This window comes from Mirounga leonina, unplaced genomic scaffold, assembly GCF_011800145.1.
Source record: "Mirounga leonina isolate KUSES-001 unplaced genomic scaffold, KU_Mleo_1.0 Mir_93, whole genome shotgun sequence".
NCBI lineage: Eukaryota > Metazoa > Chordata > Mammalia > Carnivora > Phocidae > Mirounga > Mirounga leonina.
The window spans coordinates 39,355,708-39,375,688 of record NW_023270854.1 but is presented as its reverse complement, the minus strand read 5'-3'; the positions used below and the strand labels follow the sequence as shown (position 1 = coordinate 39,375,688).

Genomic DNA, 19,981 nt, shown 5'->3' with positions numbered 1-19,981 from the left:
ACTAAAAGGAATCATGGCTCCTTGGAGAAATGCCTGATTCCAGGGCTAGGGCAGGAAAGGTACAAGATGAGCTTGAAATACTGTGTTGTGCGGGAAAGTAAAGAAGTGCTCTTAAGATGACAGGAACGTGTCAAAAGGTCACTGAAGCCAGCCTGAACTGGCCTCCACAGGCCAAATCTGGGACGATTTGAGCATCACAATACACAAAGACTGCAATGAATGATAATCTACTGAAGAAAGTAGGAATGTCAAAGTCCATACTGTTAACAAAAATATGGATGAGTGGAAAAAATGAATGGGGGAAAAACTGACAAATGTGGAAGAGTGGTGGGATCCAAGATTGGTACATACAAGAAACATCAACGGATGCTCATTTATAGGATAAGTTTGATTGAGGAGTAGGTTATGTGCCTGGTCTTAAAGTGTCTTCTCTCGATGGCGAAGGGAGGAAAAGTAACTAAAGAGTGGAGAAACTGGACAACACCTTGACCAGGTGATCATATTTAATATAACCAGAGAGGCATCCCCATGTGTGTGCCTCTGGATGTGATTCCCTGAGAAGGTCAGGACCTCAGTTACAGAACATTCCACCTAAAAATGCATTACTAGGACCGAATTATCAAGAAATATCAGACAAACCCAAACTGAGAAATACTGTATAAAATACCTGGTACATATTTGTGAAAAACGTCCATGTGATGAAAGATAAGAAAGGTTGAAGAACTGCTCCAGATTAAAGTGAATGAAAGACAAAATGCAACATCAATGCAATGTGCACGCCTGGAATGGATTCTGAACTGAAGGGAATAAATGCCATCAAATACACTCTGGTGGACTATAAAGAGTGTCACATCACTGCTAACTCTCCTGAATGTACCGTTTTTACACAAGAAAACAACCTTATTCTTAGGAAATATACACTGATGCATTAAGGTGTAAAGGGCATAATGTATGTAATTCACTCTGATATTATTCAGAAAAATGTAAGTTGTGTGTCTGCATACCAATGTGTATGTCGGGGGTGGAGGATGAGAAAACAAATGTGGCGAAATGTTAAAAGTTGGTGAATCTGGTACAGTGTCGAGGGAGATCTTCTATTATTCTTGCAATAATTTTTTAAGACTGCAAGTATCTCAAAATAAAAAAATAAAACATGACAACAGGAAAATCTTAGATTTTTTTGCCTATTTTTCCAGATGAACTTCACAATCATTGTCTATGGTTTGAATTGATAATTTTATTGAAAGTGCTTTTACCTGCTCTTTTGGCAAGGAGTGACATCATAGAAATATTTCTAAATAGGCACATGGTAATTATCATCATTTATTGAGATGTTTTATTTCCCTTATTAGTAATTTTTTTAAATCTTTTTTTTTTTTAAGATTTTTATTTATTTGACAGAGAGAGACACAGCGAGAGAGGGAACACAAGCAGGGGGAGTGGGAGAGGGAGAAGCAGGCTTCCTGGTGAGCAGGGAGCCCGATGCGGGGCTCGATCCCAGGACCCTGGGATCATGACCTGAGCCGAAGGCAGACGCTTAACGACTGAGCCACCCAGGTGCCCCTCCCTTATTAGTAATTAAGTTTGCCTTTGTTATCAATCTCTGAACATTGCTGTTCGTTTGCCGAGGGCACATATGGTTTGTTGCTATTCTCTATGACCAGTAACTTCACTGGGATTCCTAAGTGATTAAATCTTATGTAACCAATGCAAAATTCATCTTCATCTTTTTAGTTTTCATCCCTTTTCCTGGACAACAGCGTGGTGGTGAGAATGTTGTTCCATATTTTAATGTGAATTATTTGATTATAAACTGATCATATGAGAAATTCATCGGTTTGAGATGGATTTTTTTTATCATATTAGTAACATGTCTGTCCAATTCTAGCTTTCTAAAAGTTTCTATGAAGAAATTAAAAAAAATTTTTTTTAAGATTTCATTTATTTATTTTAGAGAGAGAGAGAGCATGTGAGCAGGGGGAGGAGCAGAGAGAGAGGGAGAGAAAGGGGGAGAGAATCTCAAGCGGGCCCCATGGCTGAGCATAGAGCCCAGCTCGTGGCTCGATCCCACGACCCTGAGATCATGACCTGAGCTGAAACCAAGAGTCGGACGCTCAACGAGGTGAACCACCCAGATGCCCTAAAAAATGTTTTTAATCAAATGCCATTTCCGCAACCAATAAAACAGTCATATGTTTATTTTTAACCTTGAGGTCCTGGTTTTATATTATAATAGTAGATGCCCAAATATTAAAACAACCCTACATGCCTGAAATAATCTGTGTATGATCATGGTGCACTTAAAAGTGTACTGCATGATTCTCTTTGATACTATTTGATCTATGACTTATGTATCTTAGTCACAGCTGAAATTAGTCTATAGTTCCGTTATGTTACCTTTACCAGGTTTTAGTACCAGGCTTGTATTAAGGCTAAGATAGATTTTTTTCCTTTTATGTTAATGAAAAAGCATCTGGGTAAAGTGATTGGCAATGTTCATGTTGTTTACTGAGCAGTAATCATCAGTATGTGTTTAGAAGACTTGGCAGTGGCAATCTTTGTAAATAATTTCTCACACACTATTCTAGGTCATCTCTATATAATTTTAAACTTTGGAACAAGCAATTTGTCAATCCACATTAGTGCTATGAAAAACAAACATCTCTGTTGTCTCTACAGTGAAGTGCATTTCCCTGTAGCAGACGTTTTCAGTACATAAATAGCAGCACAATATTATTTTAATGGCAGTTCAGGCCCCTAAGGTTTAAATTCCATTTTGGGTTGATTCAGATTAAGTGTTATTAATATTATTTTTAACAAGACCACAACTTAATTGTATTTACTTTCAGACTCAGTATTCACTTGGGCTTCTATATTAGAGTTAAGTTTAGGAATCTAAGTAAATAAATAAACAATAAATAAACACCATTTAACTTCTTATTTGCAGTAATTCCACATCTGCAGAAAAGTTGCAAAGCTGTATACCTTTGTCTAACTTTTCCTGTTAACATTCTACACAACCACGGCACATTATCAAAACTAAAAAATTAACACTAATACAAGACGACTAACTTAACCACAAAGCTTTATTTGGATTTCATTTTTTTTTTTTTTTCTATTAATGTCCTTTTTCTGTTCCAGGATCAAACCAGGATACCACACCACATCCAGTCCTTGATTCTGTGAGTTTCTTGGTCTTTCCTTATTTTTATGACCTTGACAGTTTTAAAGAATATAGATTAGGGTTTTTTTTTTAAGCTAATAAATCATTTATAAATTACAGTACTTGGCCCATATGAGACTGAATTTCTTTTCCTACAGGACCTGTAACGTTTCAGTTACATTATTTCGTTGACTTTGGTCACCAGAATCCTTAAAAAGGCTCATTTGCTATTAATTCTAATTTTAGTTTATCCCTAAGGCTTTTATTTTTAGCTAGCATCTAGCTATGTTTACAGCAATACAGATCAGAGATCAGCAAACTACTGTGCATAGTCCAAATCTGACCCAACATCTGACTTTGTAAATAAAGTTTTATTAGGACACTGCTGTTGTCCATTCATTTATGCATAAGTTATGAGGGCTTTCACTCTACAGTGGCAGTGTTGAGTAGCTGCAACAGTAACTATATGGCCCACAAGCTAACATATTTATTCTTTGTCCCTTTATAGAAAGTTTGCTGAACCCAGGTATAGACGAATGAAAAGAACTATGGCCTCTGGAAATTAATTGGGCTAATACTATAGCTAACTTACAAGCTAAGTTTGAATCTGCTTTCACTGTTAGGTGACCTCAGAAAAAGTATTTTACTTTTTTGAGCCTCAGTGTCCTCATCTATAAAATGAGAACACCACTGTGTACTTCACAAGCATAATTAATGTAGTTAAACAACTTCCCACAGTGGTAAGCTCTCAATAAATGGAGGCCATTACTGTTATTATTACTTCTGTGAATAAAAACATTTAAATTCTTCTTTTTTTTTAGGTAAGCTCTACATCCAACGTAGGGCTTGAACTCATGACCCTTAGATCAAGAGTCATACGCTCTACCAACTGAGCCAGCCAGGCGCCCCCAAAACATTTAAATCCTTTTTTTTTTTTTTTTTTTTTAAGTAGGCTCCATGCCGGGCTTAAATTCACAACCCTGAAATCAAGACCTGAGCTGAGATCAAGAGTAAGATACAACTAAGCCCCTCAGGTCCCCAACATTTAAATTCTTAATAATTCTGTTTCACAATGCCTCTTACATCTCTGTATTTTCATGTAGGTTTCTATTCCTACCCACTACTGTTTTCAAGCCCAAACCACTACTTTAAGCATTATCCTTTCTTCTGTACTGAAGAATTGCTCAAGTTTTTATTCAATGTGTTATCCCAGAATAAAACTTAATTGTCAGAAGAGGGCTTGAAATATCCTTACAGTTATATCCCAAAGGAAGTAAACATACTGAAATGATTAAAAAAAATATATACCGTTTTAAGATAGACCAGCCTCCAAAACACTCAGATGCACTGCTGTACTTCCTTTCTGGTGAAACTTTGTAAAAAACTTGGCAGTTCATCCATTTGGATCAGGATGGAGACAGAGATGTTGAGAGAAAGGGTTCTCAGGAGACTTCAGAAACACACACACACACACACACTCACTCATACAACAAACTATTTCCAGTTAACACACAAGGAGCCAACAGTGCTTCTCAAATGTGAAGCATAACAAAATGTATGTTTCTTCCTAGCTCTTTAAATCAATACTTAATATATTTTTCCTAATGTACCTTTATAAACATATACCTTGTAGAATGAAGCAATCATATGGTCTAGTGAGTACCACACACCAGACGAGCTGAGAGTGTCTATGCTGCTCAGGAGATACCAATCAGCCACTGTGTGTGCAGATTAAACAGATCAAAATTATCCTTACTAAATGTCACTCTCTGGGCACATTCAACAGTTTTGTCTACGTTTTTGTGTATGTGTATACTTCTAAAGGAAGTTACTCCTCCTCCCATACATAAAAATGCATAACATATGTGGGGACAATCTGTAATTCCATGCTCCCAAACCTGATGTCATCATTAATGCTAGCAATTAGCTCTGCATAAATTATGAGACTAACATCCCAACCGATCTTGTGGTCACTGTCAGTGACAGATGAAGAAACTCATAAATAAATGCTCTTCCTTTGGCAATTGAGCCAAACAGTCTCCTCTGGTTTCCACAGATGTGATTTATTTGCATAATTTCTTTCCTTTTTTATTTTTTTAACAGCAAAAGAAACAATGCGTTCTAAGTGCTTTGGTATGCCTGCCTGGTTAACATTTCCAGTTTCAATGTTTCCTGAGAGGAAGTAATTCAAAGTGTGTTATCTAAACAACTCTAATAGGTCTAATCCAGGAAACTATCAGGGTTTTACTGTTCATAATACCATTCAGAATTAATATCCCATGGTCAAGGAACATTTTAAAACACTGATATAAAATTTAACACACACCCACACCCACAGATGGTTCTGGCAACAGATAATCTGTTTTCTAAGAACAGTTGTTCTAAAGATCAAACATGTAACAGAGGTTAAAATTGCAACTCTTGAAAAAAAATCAGGATTGATCTGACTGCTAGATTAAATAGCTAATATTTGATTAATATTAGATCATTTCCCCCAACACTTCAATTTTTGTAACTCTTTCCTTTGGGAAAATGGAAGAAAATGAGGGACAAAGGGGCATGAAGAGTTAATTGTCAATCCTGAGTATCTCTCTCTCTCTTTTTTTCAACAGGAAATAGGGCAAAGATGACAAGTACAATGGCAGTGATTTAATTAGTGATGGTACAAGAGAGGGCTTGCCAACTGGTAGCTTTTCAGACAAGGTCTCAAAACCTCAGATGACAAAACAAAAACAAAACAAAACAAAACCCAAACAAACAAACAAACAAACCCCCACCAAAACCAAAACCCACTAGGCTATCTTCAAACACTGAAATAATTAATCTCACAATTGTATCCAATTTATCATTCTGAATGAATCCTGAAAATAAATGACATCTGACTCATGGTAAAGAAAACATGCCATTTTAAACAACTGGAAAGTAAAAATAAAAATTGGCTACCTCCAAATCCATTTAATCTTCATTTTAAAAATTTGTTCTTACATCTGACAAAATTCAGGTTGCACAGTAATCGATAATTTCTGATCTCTCTGGAATACAGCCAAGAACAAGGCAGTGAGCTAAAGGCCTCTGGGCAGTCAAAAAGATGTGATGTTGATGTTAGGGCTTATAGAAAAGCCTTTAAGGGCCATAACTCAGCACACTTACTCCCATACAATCAAAACTCCATCCAATCTGGTTACCAGCCCACAGCATAACAGAAGTGGAAATTAAAACTGGAAACAGGGATGGTTAATTAAGGCAGGTATTCTAATATAAGAGGCAACAATTTGAATGAGACCATAAAACACCCAATTCTCAGTGTGTAAGGTCTCTCCACATAAAGACAAAAGTCATACACATCTCAGGAGATGGAGAGAAGTTTAACTTTTGTTCAAGTACTTCTCGTTAAGACGGCAGAAAAGTATTATACATTTCAGGACACTGAAATGAAATTATAGTTCTTTGGACAGAACTTTTGATAAAATTCACAGCTCCCCCAAAAGCTGGCTAACTAAAATTACTCATACTCTAAAGGTGCCAGAGAGGAGGTAGAAAATGTCAGAGCAAATGATCCCTATTCATTTTGAAACCTCGTAAGAAAAACCCACCCCTCTGATTATTATAATCTTACAACATGCGGAGGAGATGCTTTTTCTGAGCTGTCATGACAGACCCTAGGAATGGTATTTTAAACTAGGAATGGTGCTTGTGCCTGAACTACACTCTTAAAACAACACACACACACAATTTCCCCAAAGAACACTAATGTTTCAGCACCTCTGTTTTGTATTACTTTACAGGATGGCCATAGAATGGCCAACAGACGCAGAACAGAGTCAACATAGCAAGCTATTTTTGCCTAAAAGACAAAATGATCAGAAAGATATCAGAGAATAAAATAATTATGAAAAGAGTAGAATCACAAGCCGCCCCAAACCCCTCCATTAATACATTCTCAAGGCCTTGTGTGTAGCTGTTCTGTCAAAAGGAGTAAAGAAAGTTAACAGGACATATGTTTAATTTGTTAACTACTTTTACATGGAAATAAGATAACAGTCTAACTAGGGCACCTGGGTGGCTCAGTCGTTAAGCGTCTGCCTTCGGCTCAGGTCATGATCCCAGGGTCCTGGGATCGAGTCCCACATCAGGCTCCCTGCTTGGCAGGAGGCCTGCTTCTCCCTCTCCCACTCCCCTTGCTTGTGTTCCTGCTCTCGCTATCTCTCTCTCTGTCAAATAAATAAAATCTTAAAAAAAAAAAAAAAAGATACAGTCTAACTAGCTGGCAGAAGAGGAAGAGCTTTATTTCTTCACCTTTTTCAGAAGGCAACTTTAAAAAGGGTAACTAATATGTTAAGATAAAAGGCACATCAATTGTCTCAAATTTGTGACTTGGGTGGTGGGGGGGAACAGCTGATTCTCAGTAACTTGGAAGCCTTGGAAAAAATCCAAAGTTTAGCATCAAGTTGCACCAACCACTCACCTTAAACTTTAGAACTCTTGCTCATTTATTCTGTGGTGCATTGTTGCCATCTTTAACACCGCTTCAAGCAACAATCAAAAGCCCAACTGTATGTAGCCTGGTTTCTATGATAATACTGGGTAATACTTAAAAAATTCTGGGTTAATACTTTACAGAGGTATTTTTGTTATTTTCAAAAGGGTTCGTTTGACACATGCTGCACTGATGTTGATAGCAAGTTAACTTGTAGGATTTTCTTTTTTAAATACTGGCATCAGGAAAGATCTAAAAATCTACATGTAGGATATTCATAAAAGCTGCCAAGTCCTGTGTGTGAGACCATAGCTGTTTCCAAAGTACAAAAGACAGAGGATTTGGCTGTGTAATAATTATAGGACACATTTATTTAGATTTTTAAATAAGAAAATGAATTAACTGTGCAAGCTACTGTGTCATTGGAAAGGATATTCTGATCACAATCATGAGCCTTATCTCAAATCCACAAATAGCATTCAGGGGAGCACAAAGATGACCGGAATGAATCGGGAAACCTAGCTTTGCTCCTAAGTAGTTTTGTGGCTTTGTGTGAATCAATGAAGTCAGCTAACATCTGTTTCTTAGTTTTCCTATTTGTCAAAAGGAGGAGTAGGACTCAGTGGTGTCTAAGGGCCTTTCCAGATCTAAAATGTGATGATTATAAAAACTCTTGTCTGTAAACTTCCTTAGTCGTGCTGGATTATTTATAATATTTTATTTTACTCTTGGTCATGTTTCTCGTATGGAGAAGCTCAGCTATCATTTAAGTTCTCTGAATCTTACAGGATTTTTTTTTTTTCCTATTAAAAAAAGACAACACTGCAATCCTTCTCCCATTAGGATAGCTTGGCCACCAGACACTGCCATCCCTGCCAGAAACAGGTGCCAAACCCAGTAATCACGAGCTGATATGCAGGTGACAGGAATGTCGGCTCAGCTCTTGCCCCAGACCACATGGTAATGGTTCTTAAGAGGTCTGTGTAGGCAGAAGTGGTGACTATGCTCCAGGTCTGCCTGAAATCTCACTATTCCCCAGTGAGGCATTTCCCCCAGTTGAGACAATGCAAACTTGTTATTTTGCCTGTGGGGAAAATCTATGCTGGAACAGCTGAAACCTTGGACCTCACTAGCTGGAATGAAAATAGCAACATTATAGCATCCAGATTAGGGTATCTGGACTCCCTCTGACTTGAGAGCACTAATTTTAATGTAGAAAGCTTTTGGGTGAGAGCCATGAAGTCAGAACACCTCTTACGCACTTACCGAGGATGGCAAGTTACCCAGTGCCAAACTGAAGGCCATCTTTTCTTCCCTCTGCTTACGTCTCAGTAAAGACGGAAGTGAAATTAAGACGTAATTTGTTAGTCATTATTTTGATGGCAGAAAGTAGATGTGTGGGAAAATTTCTCATCATTATTGGGCTTAGTCCAAAGGCTGGAAGACATTTGAAATAATTCACTGGGTACCAGTATAATAAGTTTCCAAAAAAGTATTTGAGGTGAAGGGGTATTTTGAAACAACAACAACAGTTACTATGTACTGAGTTTTTAATATCAAGTACAGGGTACAAAGTACTAAATAAAGAGTAAGTGAAATAATCTGTGGTGGGAATTTTTTTTTTTTCTAATGTGAAACTTAATTGAGTATGATTTTATGTTCTGAATCAGGGGTTGGCAAACTTTTTCTTACAGGGCCGGACAGTAATAATTTTAGGCTTGTGTGCCATATGATCTCTGCTGTAACTACTCAATTCTACTATTGTAATGTGGGAGCAGCCATAGACATTGAACACCTGTATGCACGGGGTGGCTGTGTCCCAATAAAACTTTATTTGCAAAAAGGTGCCTTACCCAAGGATATAGTTTGCCAACTCCTATACTAGACACTTGCAGAGCACTTTAGTGCATTACTTCATTTAATTCACATGAAAAGTCTCTGAGGAGGATAGAATCATCCCTGTTTTTCAGGTGATGACACCTAGGATGACACCTAGACCGAGGGGGTCATATGACCTTTCTGTGGTCACAGTCCAATGCCTGAACTCAGTGTGTGAACTTAGCTCCGAATCCAGAGCCTGAGCTACACTACACAGTCCAATATGCTCTTTAGATCACGGGAGCTTGTTTTAGGAAAGGTGCATGCCTGAAAATTATTCATGCGGCGATTTTTCTTACTAAAAGGTAGAGGAATGAGTCTTTAGTTGGGGTACCCAACTGACATAGGACATCTGCTGACTCTGGAAGTAAACACGACGATAGAGATGGCTGATGAAAAATTAAAACAAACAATTAAGAAAGAAAATTCCCATTACAGTTAAAAACAAATACGTAGGGGTGTTTGGGTGGCTCAGTTGGTTGAGTGTCCCACTTTTGATTTTGGCTCAGGTCATGATCTCAGGGTCGTAGGATCAAGCCCCATGTCGGGCTCCCGCTTGAGATTCTCTCTCTTTCTCCCTCTACCCTTCCCCTCACCCTGCTCCTGTGCTCGCTCTCTCAAAATAAATAAATAAATATTTTTAAAAAAATGCAGTAAAGCAGGTAAACAAAAACAGAACTCTCACCATGGGAACTAGATGGATAAAGGAGACAATGAAAGAGGCTAGTGACTGCTGTTTTGTTTTGGTTTGGTTTGTTTTTTTTTGCTGTTTTGAAATATCGAATGCTTAGGAGGGATTGGAGGGATTGGAGCCAATGAACACAAATGATGAGCAAGAGGCTACCGGTCCACATATTCTTTCATTTCCTTGATCATCTCGTCTTCCATTTTCTGTTCCTACCACCTTAGTTGCCCACTCAAATGGATATACTTAGACTTGTTTTTGTCTATTTTTTTTTAGGTTTATTTATTTTAGTAATCTCCACACCCAACATGGGGCTCAAACTCACAACCCCGAGATCAAGAGTCGCGTGTTCCCCGGACTGAGCCAGCCAGGCGCCCCGGACATACTTAGATTTGAAAAAATAGTTACTCCTGCCATTTCCTGTATTATTCAGCTACTCCTGCCATTTCCTACATTATTCCGTAAAGTCCAATTTCAAGCATTTTATACTCTACCAATTTTGCACATCACTTTCTTAACCACTTCAGAAGTTCCTTAACCCCGTTAGGATCTCTAGTTTTCACTGGGGTTACACTTCTTGTATTCATACTTCTTTAACCAGTGAGGAGTCTATGGCTCATCACTACCTGTCACTCTAGGGCACACTTCATCTACATCTTTGCTAATTTCTGTTATACTCATCCAGTAGAGCCCCAACTCTGATTAAACCTAATGCTCTGTTTATTCTGTATCTGCATCCAGGAAGCCAAAGAAAAAAAGTTGGTGCTGAGTAATCTCACTTGAAATGCATATACTTTGACAAAACTCTGGGACCATCCTACTGTACTTCCCTGGTAAACTTACTTTCCGGGTCTCTGAGCTGATTACTATTTTCTTCCTGTCAAGGCTAACAAGACTTCCATTCTGCTGAATTTAACGGTTGGCTCCCAGTCCTCCTCTAACTCATTCAGTAAGTAGTGCTTGACACTGTTGTCCATTCCTCTTTGAAACACTTTTTAAAGCCATTTATTTGGCTTCTTCGAGCGTCTATCCACATGCTCCACCATCTTTCTATCTCATTGTTACTCCCTGCAATCTCTCTTGGACCCCAATGCTGGGGTGTTCCAGGGCTCATTCCTTGGTCTCTTCTCTTCTTTATCTAGTGTCTAGGTCAGAGTTTCTCAGCTTTGGCATTACTGACATTTTGGGCCAGATTATTCTTTGATGTGGGGCTCTCCTGTGCACTCTAGGATTTTTAGCAGCATCCTTGTCCTCTATGCACTAGAAGCCAGTAGCACTCACTCTTCCCCAAGCTGTAGCAATCAAAATTGTATCCTGACATTATCAAATGTCCCTGGGAGGGAAAAAAAAATCACCCTGATTGAGAACCACAGATGTAGGTGTGAACTCAACTAGCTCTACAGCTTCAAATGCCATCTAGGAGCTGATGAGCCCCAAACATCTAAGTTCATTCCTTGCCCCAAGCTCCAAACTTGTACACCCAATTGTCTCCTTGATCTCTTTATTTGGAGGTAGTATTTGTACTTGTGTATTTATTGTCTGCCACTTCAATTGATGATAACCTCCAGGGTTTGCATATTCACTATTTGTTCCCATTGGCTAGACATACAGGAGGTGCTTTAAAATATATTTGCTGGTTAAAGAATTAAACATTTAAGGGCGCCTGGGTGGCTCAGTTGGTTAAGCGACTGCCTTCGGCTCAGGTCATGATCCTGGAGTCCCGGGATGGAGTCCTGCATCGGGCTCCCTGCTCGGCAGGGGGTCTGCTTCTCCCTCTGACCCTCCCCCCTCTCATGTGCTCTCTCTCATTCTCTCTCTCTCTCTCAAATAAATAAATAAAATCTTTAAAAAAAAAAAGAATTAAACATTTAACATGTTAATTCACTTAATGCAAGTTAATCAATGATGGGGCAATCAGGCACATCAAGGCATCTTCAAGACATTTAACTTCAAGATAAAAGGAATGGCTTATTTTTAATTTTTTTAAAAGTAATCTCTTCACCCAACGTGGGGTTCGAACTCATGACCCCAGGATCAAGAGTCGCACACTCCACCAACTGAGCCAGCCAGATGCCCCAGGAATGGCTTAATTTTAAATAAATTTGTGAACAATACTAATCCTATCCATTAAATTTTAGGTAAAATTCTGCTACAGCCTTGAAAGTAACAACCACTATAGAGTTCCCAATCTTTCAACACCTCTGTTCTACTCCACAGCGTTACTATGCTTCATTTCTATTTGTTATTATAAGTATATATGACTCTCTCTCTCTAATATATATATATATTTTTCTTTATTTCAATTAATAATTGTGCCTTTTGACTCCCAAGATGTCTGTTAGCTGCCAATTCTTAACTGCAAGTCATTTCTTCTGTTGTTTATCCTCTTGGTCTAATTTATGCTATATTTGAAATGGAGTAGAGGGTGAAGTTTTGCAAGGAGGTCTGAATTCTGTTATCACTTAAAAAATTGCTTTCTGGATAATATCTATATGTATATAATAATTAACACTATCTATTTAATACTATTTATAATAGCTGTATTTGTGAGAATGTGGTACTGTTGTGTTTTTTTAAGTAAGCCCTATGACCAACATGGGCCTTGAACTGTCGCATGCTCTACCAACTGAGCCAGTCAGGCACCCCTGTTGTACTATTTAAAATTTTTTTTCTTCCTCTCCAGGCAAAGTAGTAACCAAGCATACCACTTAGCTCTCCCATTAAGCACTGCACACATGCACATTATGATCAATTCTTACAGACCACGACTTCCAACATTGTGTTTTGGGGGTGGAGGGTGGTCCAGGTAGTACCCAGACATCTTTTCCATAAACCTCCTTGGTTTATTTATTTACTTGGGTATTTATTCACTAGGCACACAGACATTTGTGTTTTTCTTTGTACAAATTTCCTGAGGTTCCTTGATCAATTCTTCTTTGAATATAATTGAACGATGTCCTAATGATTAATGCCGGATGGATGTGATAGCATCTTAAAACTTCGTAAGTAATAGACGAGAGGTATTAAATATTTATGTATGCATAGCACAGGAACTCAACCCAAGTCCAGTCAGCTCTATGGATGCTGTAAACTTATAGTCCATACACTTACCCATTTGTCTGTGCCTTTGAAATTTTTTTTGGCTTTTTTAGAAAAATTGTGCTAATATATACATAAGATAAAATTTATCATCTTAACCATTTTTAAGTGTACAGGTCAGCAGTGTTAAATACATTCACATTCCTGTGCTGAATTTTTAAATGGCATCTCTATTATGTATGTTTGAGTAAACTAAGTCAATCCTGGTATTCTATAAAAAAAAAAAAAACCAAAACCATCAAACTGTATTGATTTCAATATTATTCTTTTTTTTTTTTTTTTTAAGATTTTATTTATTTGCGAGAGAGAGAATGAGCAACAGAGAGCATGAGAGGGAGGAGGGTCAGAGGGAGAAGCAGACTCCCCGCCGAGCAGGGAGCCCGATGCAGGACTCGATCCAGGGACTCCAGGATCATGACCTGAGCCGAAGGCAGTCGCTTAACCAACTGAGCCACCCAGGCGCCCAGATTTCAGTATTATTCTTTCAATCATTGCTGATTTCATACAAATTCACACACACACAAAACAGGTGCTAGAGGCATTTAAAAAAATCTTTTACAAGTACTACATACCACAAAAGACTGTTAAATTTTAATACTTGACAAAATCTTTAAAAAATCATAAATTTTTATGCTTGATTTCTCATGATTTATCAGCAAATACAAGGTTTTTAGAAAACAGCTTAAAAAGTATGAGCTTTCTTTGTAGACAATTTTTTTTTTCCACTTAGGAAATTTTAAATAGAAGCTTTAAGGAAAGATTTAAATCCTATCAAGACAAGAATCAAATAGGATTTGATGAACTTCTGACCAAAGAATCTTGGTATGTTTAAAAATGAACATGTTTTCACAAATCTTCAACGTAAGTTTAAGTTGTCTTGAGGACTCATAGACTAAGTTACTGAAGGGCTTAAAAGTTATAAATATTTTTGAATACCAGCATAATTTAGCTAGTAAAGAATTTAACAGGACACAAAATTTACGCATTTTACTAATAAAACCAAAGAAAGCTGTATTTAGTTTTTTTTCATTTTTAATTTTTTGACAGAGAGCGAGAGAGCACAAGCAGGGGCAACAGTAGAGGGAGAGGGAGAAGCAGGGGGAGTGGGAGAGGGAGAAGCAGGCTTCCCGCCGAGCAGGGAGCCCGATGTGGGACTCGATCCCAGGACCCCGGGATCATGACCTGAGCTGAAGGCAGACGCTTAATGACTGAGCCACCCAGGCGCCCCGCAAAGTGTGCATTTTTTTTTTTAAAGATTTTATTTATTTGACAGAGAGAGACACAGCGAGAGAGGGATCACAAGCACGGGGAGTGGGAGAGGGAGAAGCAGGCTCCCCGCGGAGCAGGGAGCCCGATGCGGGGCTCGATCCCAGGACCCTGGGACCATGACCTGAGCCGAAGGCAGACGCTTAACCATCTGAGCCTCCCACGCGCCCCGATAGCAGCTGTATTTTAGAACTGGAAGGATGACTTGGCTTAGCCGATCAAATGGGCAGGACCACTGCTCCAGTAAAGAGGCTGTCTTGGGCATTTTCCCCCTTTCCTGAGGAGTGTGGGTGGAGTGACTCATCCACAAAGACACTGTTACATTCTTGGACTAAGATACCCCACAGTCTGTTTTTCATATAGAGTGAATTGCTAACAAACAGGCATCTTGCCCCCCAAATATTGAAATGTTTAGGGAATGTGACTTAGTTGGACTTCCTGCTGAAATGAGGTTAATGCTTTCAATGTGAACACTTTCGAGAATGTTGTAGCATAACTGTGGGTGTTGCTGAAGAAAACACAGTGGATTCACAGGCAAAGAGGTTGCGCCTCAGTGACATTGCTTCCCTGGTTAACAGCAGATCTAATCAAAGGAGCTCGCTCACTATGTAGCCGGGGACAGAACTGTCCCCATAAGAACACAAAACGAACACAGAACACAGCACAGTAAACACTATTCAGCTTTTCTCTGATGAACCAAGATCGATAAATACCTACTGGGCAACATTCTACACATCAATTTTCCCTGTGTGTACCGACAGAGATAGTCTGCAGAGAATGGAATGAATATAAGCCGGTGTCTGGGCGTACTCTGAAAGTTTCTCTCTTTTTCTTTAAGTATGCGGTATTAGTTGTGTCATAAGCCTTTTGCTTTTGCTCCCACAAGCGGAGCATCCACCCCACAGAGGAGCTGGCCAAACAACTGTTACATATTAGAGAATAAAGTCCAAATTAAAAAAAAAAACAAAACCCTTTTGATCTGCCTCGACAGTTGTTCTAACAAGAGATAGTGTTAACATCGTAACCTGTTGGGAGAGTCAGATCAGCTACAGCTCCTACGGTTCTTAAAAAGACCAGTTTTGGCCACTGACACGAACCCATTAGGAGGACGGAACTCTCCTACGAGGCACAGAGGGGAACGTACTGTGTACACAATGACCTGAAAGTTAAATTATTTCAGTGAGGATAAATATTTGGTTCTTCTAGAGCTACCTTCACGTTGAATGTTATTTCCTCCATGACGTACACGCGCTCAGGAAATGCTTTGGCCACCTCCTCCACACTGTTGAAATATTGCACTGGCTCCTTTATATCTCGGTCTTGTTCCAGCAGCTTGAATTGCCCTAAAATACACGATAAACGGAAGAGATGTGAGACGTTTATGCTGGCCGGCTGTCACCGTGGCGACAGCATCCCCCTTTCCTTACGCCCACTCTTCTTTGTCAAAGGCTTCTGATCATTATCATTGGGGGAAAAAGTTACCATGGCAGAAGGTTTCCTTCAACTGGAATACATGTCGAAAAATCAGCTCACAGATGAAAACAAACACATGTTATTTTTTCTTTTTCACTTTTTGTTCACATCGAGAGTTTGTTACCCGATGACCAAAATCAAACCGAACGGACGCTTATCTGTAATTTGGTCTCAAAGTGAAAATTTACTCTGTTACAAATGATTGCTCATTTTGTGTTTCACAGGAATAACCTTGTCACTGAGTTGTAATTAACACCCACACACGTGATATTCTAAAGCGAACGCTGAGCGACCTGGGGGAGCTAATTTTTTAAAAAATTAGTGTTTAAAAGTCTTGCAGGTAGGGCAAAATAATACAGTGGACCTTGGGCTCTCACAGAATTGATATCCTTGGTTTCAACAGTATGTGGGTGATGCCGAGGGCTCGTGAGCTGCGGTAATTTGTGGTGTTACTGCCACACAAGTGTGAAGCATGAGCAGAGCGGCGCTGGGCCAGGGGGTGAGCCTCCATCCAACCAGTGAGCCTGGCGACAAGCCAGGTGGCATCTGGAGCCACATGTGGCTTCCTTCTTTCCTTTTTATTGCTCTGTATGAAGTTCATGAGAAGAATATACCATCATGGTATCCACAATTTGGGGGATTTGCAAAGAACTTTGAACGTATTCCTAAAAATTTCCAGGATCTATTGCTCTTTATATACTTCCAATATTGATGACACTTGTGCTCCATTCTGGAGTTGTTGTTTCCAGTTTAGAATAAAAGACCATATGTACTCAAGGCAAAGACATAGTGTTTCTTCGTAGTCACTTTTCTGAATGCTCTTTACAATCTAACACTTGAGAAACTTGAAAAGGAATTAAAAGCTATAATGAGGCAGATCTCTCAGCATGTGTCTGTGGGGCATCAGGAGGAAATAGGAGAACTTTCATTCATATTCTCAGGACTTTTTTTTAGCATCTATTAGGTGGAGGCGTTATCCTAGATGCTGGGGAGAAGTCAATAAATAGGCCAGATAAAAATCTCTATCCTCCTGAATCTTACATTGTAGCAGGAGACAATGATAAATACAATAAATGAGTAGGGTATATAACAGGTCAGGGGGTGAGGAATATTGTTAATACGGCTGGGCAAGGGGGACAGAGAGTGCAGGGAGGTGTGTTCTCAGAATTCTAATCATAGGCAATAGTCTAGGCAAAGAGCTGTAGGTGGATGGGTAGCTGCCCACTTGGCATGCTACCAGTGTTGGCTGGAGTGGGGTAAGCAAAAGGTAAGAGGGAAGAGAAATAAAGTCTGAGAAATAACAGGTGGTCAGACTACGTACAGCTTTGAAGACTTGTAGCTCTTTATCTGAGAGCCACTGGGGGTATGCGTGAAGAAGTGATCTAACCAGTGTTATAGAAGGACCACTCTGGTTGCTGTTTTGAGAACACACTGTGAAGGTGCAAGGTGTAGGGGCAGAGAGCAGTGAGGAGGCTCCTGCAGTCAGCCAGGTGTGAGATGGCAGGGGTTTGGAAAAGGTGAGAAAGTGTTACGAATTTAGCCTGAGCAGCTGAAGGAAGCAGGTTTGGAGGGGTGGGGGTTGGATCAGTTCAGTCTGAGACGTCTACTAGGCATGCAATAAAGATATCCCAAAAGCTCTTAGATGAACATATACATGTGGAGCTCAGGGAGAAGTTGGGCTGAGATAATAAATCTAGGAGTCATCAGCACACAGACGATCTTTAAAGCCACGGCACTTACTGATGAGGAGCATGGGCTTCAGTGTAGACAGAGAAGAGGTCTAAGGTTTGAGTCCCAGGAGACTTAGAAGGACTGGCTGGAGGGGGGGTGGTAGTGAGAGGCAAATCCAGAAGGGGTGCATTCTAGAAGCCAGTGATTCGAGCACTTCAAGGAGCTCTGAAATGAGAGCTGACAACTGTCGGGTTTAGCAACTTGTATTTAAGTGGGGACTTCGACAGGAGCAGTGGAACAGTTGGGGTCAAGCCTGACTGAGCTGGATTTAGGAGAGACTGAGAAGGGAGGAGTAGGAATAAAAGGAATGGACAGCAGGTGACATTTGGGGAGTTTGGCTACGAAGGGGAGAAGAGACACGGCGTGGTAGTTGAGGGAGCACATGGAATAGGATTGAGGGAGTGTTTCTGGTTTCCTTAATATGGTGGGTGCTGATGGGAATAACCAACGGAGGGACAAGCCTAGGAGGATGGAATTATTGGAGCATGTCCCTGGGTAGGCAGAGGTGACAGGGGAGTGGACGGGCTGGTCCTCAGCAGGAGCTCCCGTGTGACAGCTCAGTGGGAGCTGGTGGGAGCTCCCTCTTATTGCTTCAATATTTCCAGCAAAAGTTGGAAGAAAGGCATCCACTGAGAGTACGATTGAGGAATGAGCTGTGGGAGGGCTAAGGAAAGAGGAGAAGACCGTAAAAAGTCCACTGAGAGTGAATGACACATCATGACTGCTGGACAGCCCTAAGTTCCCACTTGAGTTTCACGGTCATGAATTAAAAGTGAAACCGAACAGTACAGTTCTGCATTTTTCTCCAGCCAAAGTGCGACGCATAGGGGCTGGCACCAAGTGGGCAGAGATCTGGATTCAGCCAAGATTGTAAAACTGCCAAGTGAGAATGAGACATGAAGGAGGGCAGAGGAGCCAGGATATATGCAAGGGAGCGAATATAATGTCTGTCCGGGGAGCCTGAGCTGGACCCAACAGCTTGGGAGGGAGGAATGAGGGTGAAAAGTAGTGGAATCGATGGATAGTGGGTTCTGATGGAGTCGAATTTCTGAAGCGAGGGAGCTCAAGAGCCTAGCAGAGGAGTGGTCAGTGAGGAAGGCATGCACTTTGAGATAATGGAAGCATGCAGTGGTTGGTGATGACGCAGTCTAGGGGGCAACCGTGGGAGGTAAAGGTTGAGGTGACAAGAAGCTAGAGAATCTAAGAGGCCAGGGGGTATTAGAAGGATCGCATATCTATCCATGAATCTATGCACTGAAATCCCCAAGAATGAAGAGAGAAGGAATGCTGGAAAGAAAGGCAGTGACCCAGGAGTGAAAATTATGGAGAAATGGGGGAGGGATCCTAGATCAGGAGCAACGATGGGGTAGCGGGCGAGAGTCTGAGGACACGAGATTAAAGCTGAGAGTTTCTAGGGAGGGGAGAAGTGGAATGGTCAAGGGAGCATTGAAGAACCCAGCTCTTCAACTTTGGGGCAAAAAATGGAGCGGCCATCTGAGAGGGCTTCAGGGAAGTGGTGTTTTCAGGGCATACCCAGGTTAGGGTTTAACAAGATAAAAGTAATTTCAGAGAAGAGTTTAAGGACATAGGGATTTTGTTGGTGATGGACCCTGAAGGGAGAGTTTTCAGGAGTTAAGGGGAGGGCGATGAGGACAACGTAGAGAATGCAGCCAGATACGATGTAACAGGTCATATACGTTTAGAGATATGGAGGGGTATGAATAAAACATTCGCAAATATAGTCAAAATATGTTAGATTATACTCTTTTCACAAAAAACAGAATTTTTAAAAATTTTAAGAAATTATAACAATATCAGTACTGCTTAAACAGATTCTGCCACAATAATAAATCAAGCTTTCATTGTCTTTATTCTACTTAGTCCTTGTACAAATTCTTAATAATTATGGAGTATCTTCAGTTTCATCTCCGTTCCTCCCCATATTTTCCGACGTTCCCCCCACACGACTACACTTAGAAAGTTTGCATCACATTTCATAATTGGATTTAACTATTTTTCTGTTCTTACACAATGAATCTGAGTTAGGCTAGTAAATGCAAACTCTGCCACTGACACATGACTAATCCATCTGAGCTTTGTTTCCTCACCCGTAAAGTGGGGACACTTCAAAGGGCTGCAGCAGGGCTTGGATGAGAGGATTTTCAGGACTTAGTACAACTAACCATTTAGCAACCCTCAGCTCCCTTTC

General features: G+C 40.0%; 1 protein-coding gene across 2 annotated transcripts in view; it reads right to left on the bottom strand.

The window, feature by feature from the left end:
* The window catches only part of GAREM1 (GRB2 associated regulator of MAPK1 subtype 1), a 194,238-nt gene that overhangs the window by 24,976 nt on the left and 149,281 nt on the right, over window positions 1-19,981 (bottom strand). For both annotated transcript variants that reach the window (XM_034996093.1, XM_034996094.1), the window contains exon 3: window positions 15,781-15,911. In XM_034996093.1, the coding sequence (XP_034851984.1) occupies window positions 15,781-15,911 (131 nt within the window). The remainder of the gene's footprint in view (window positions 1-15,780; window positions 15,912-19,981) is intronic.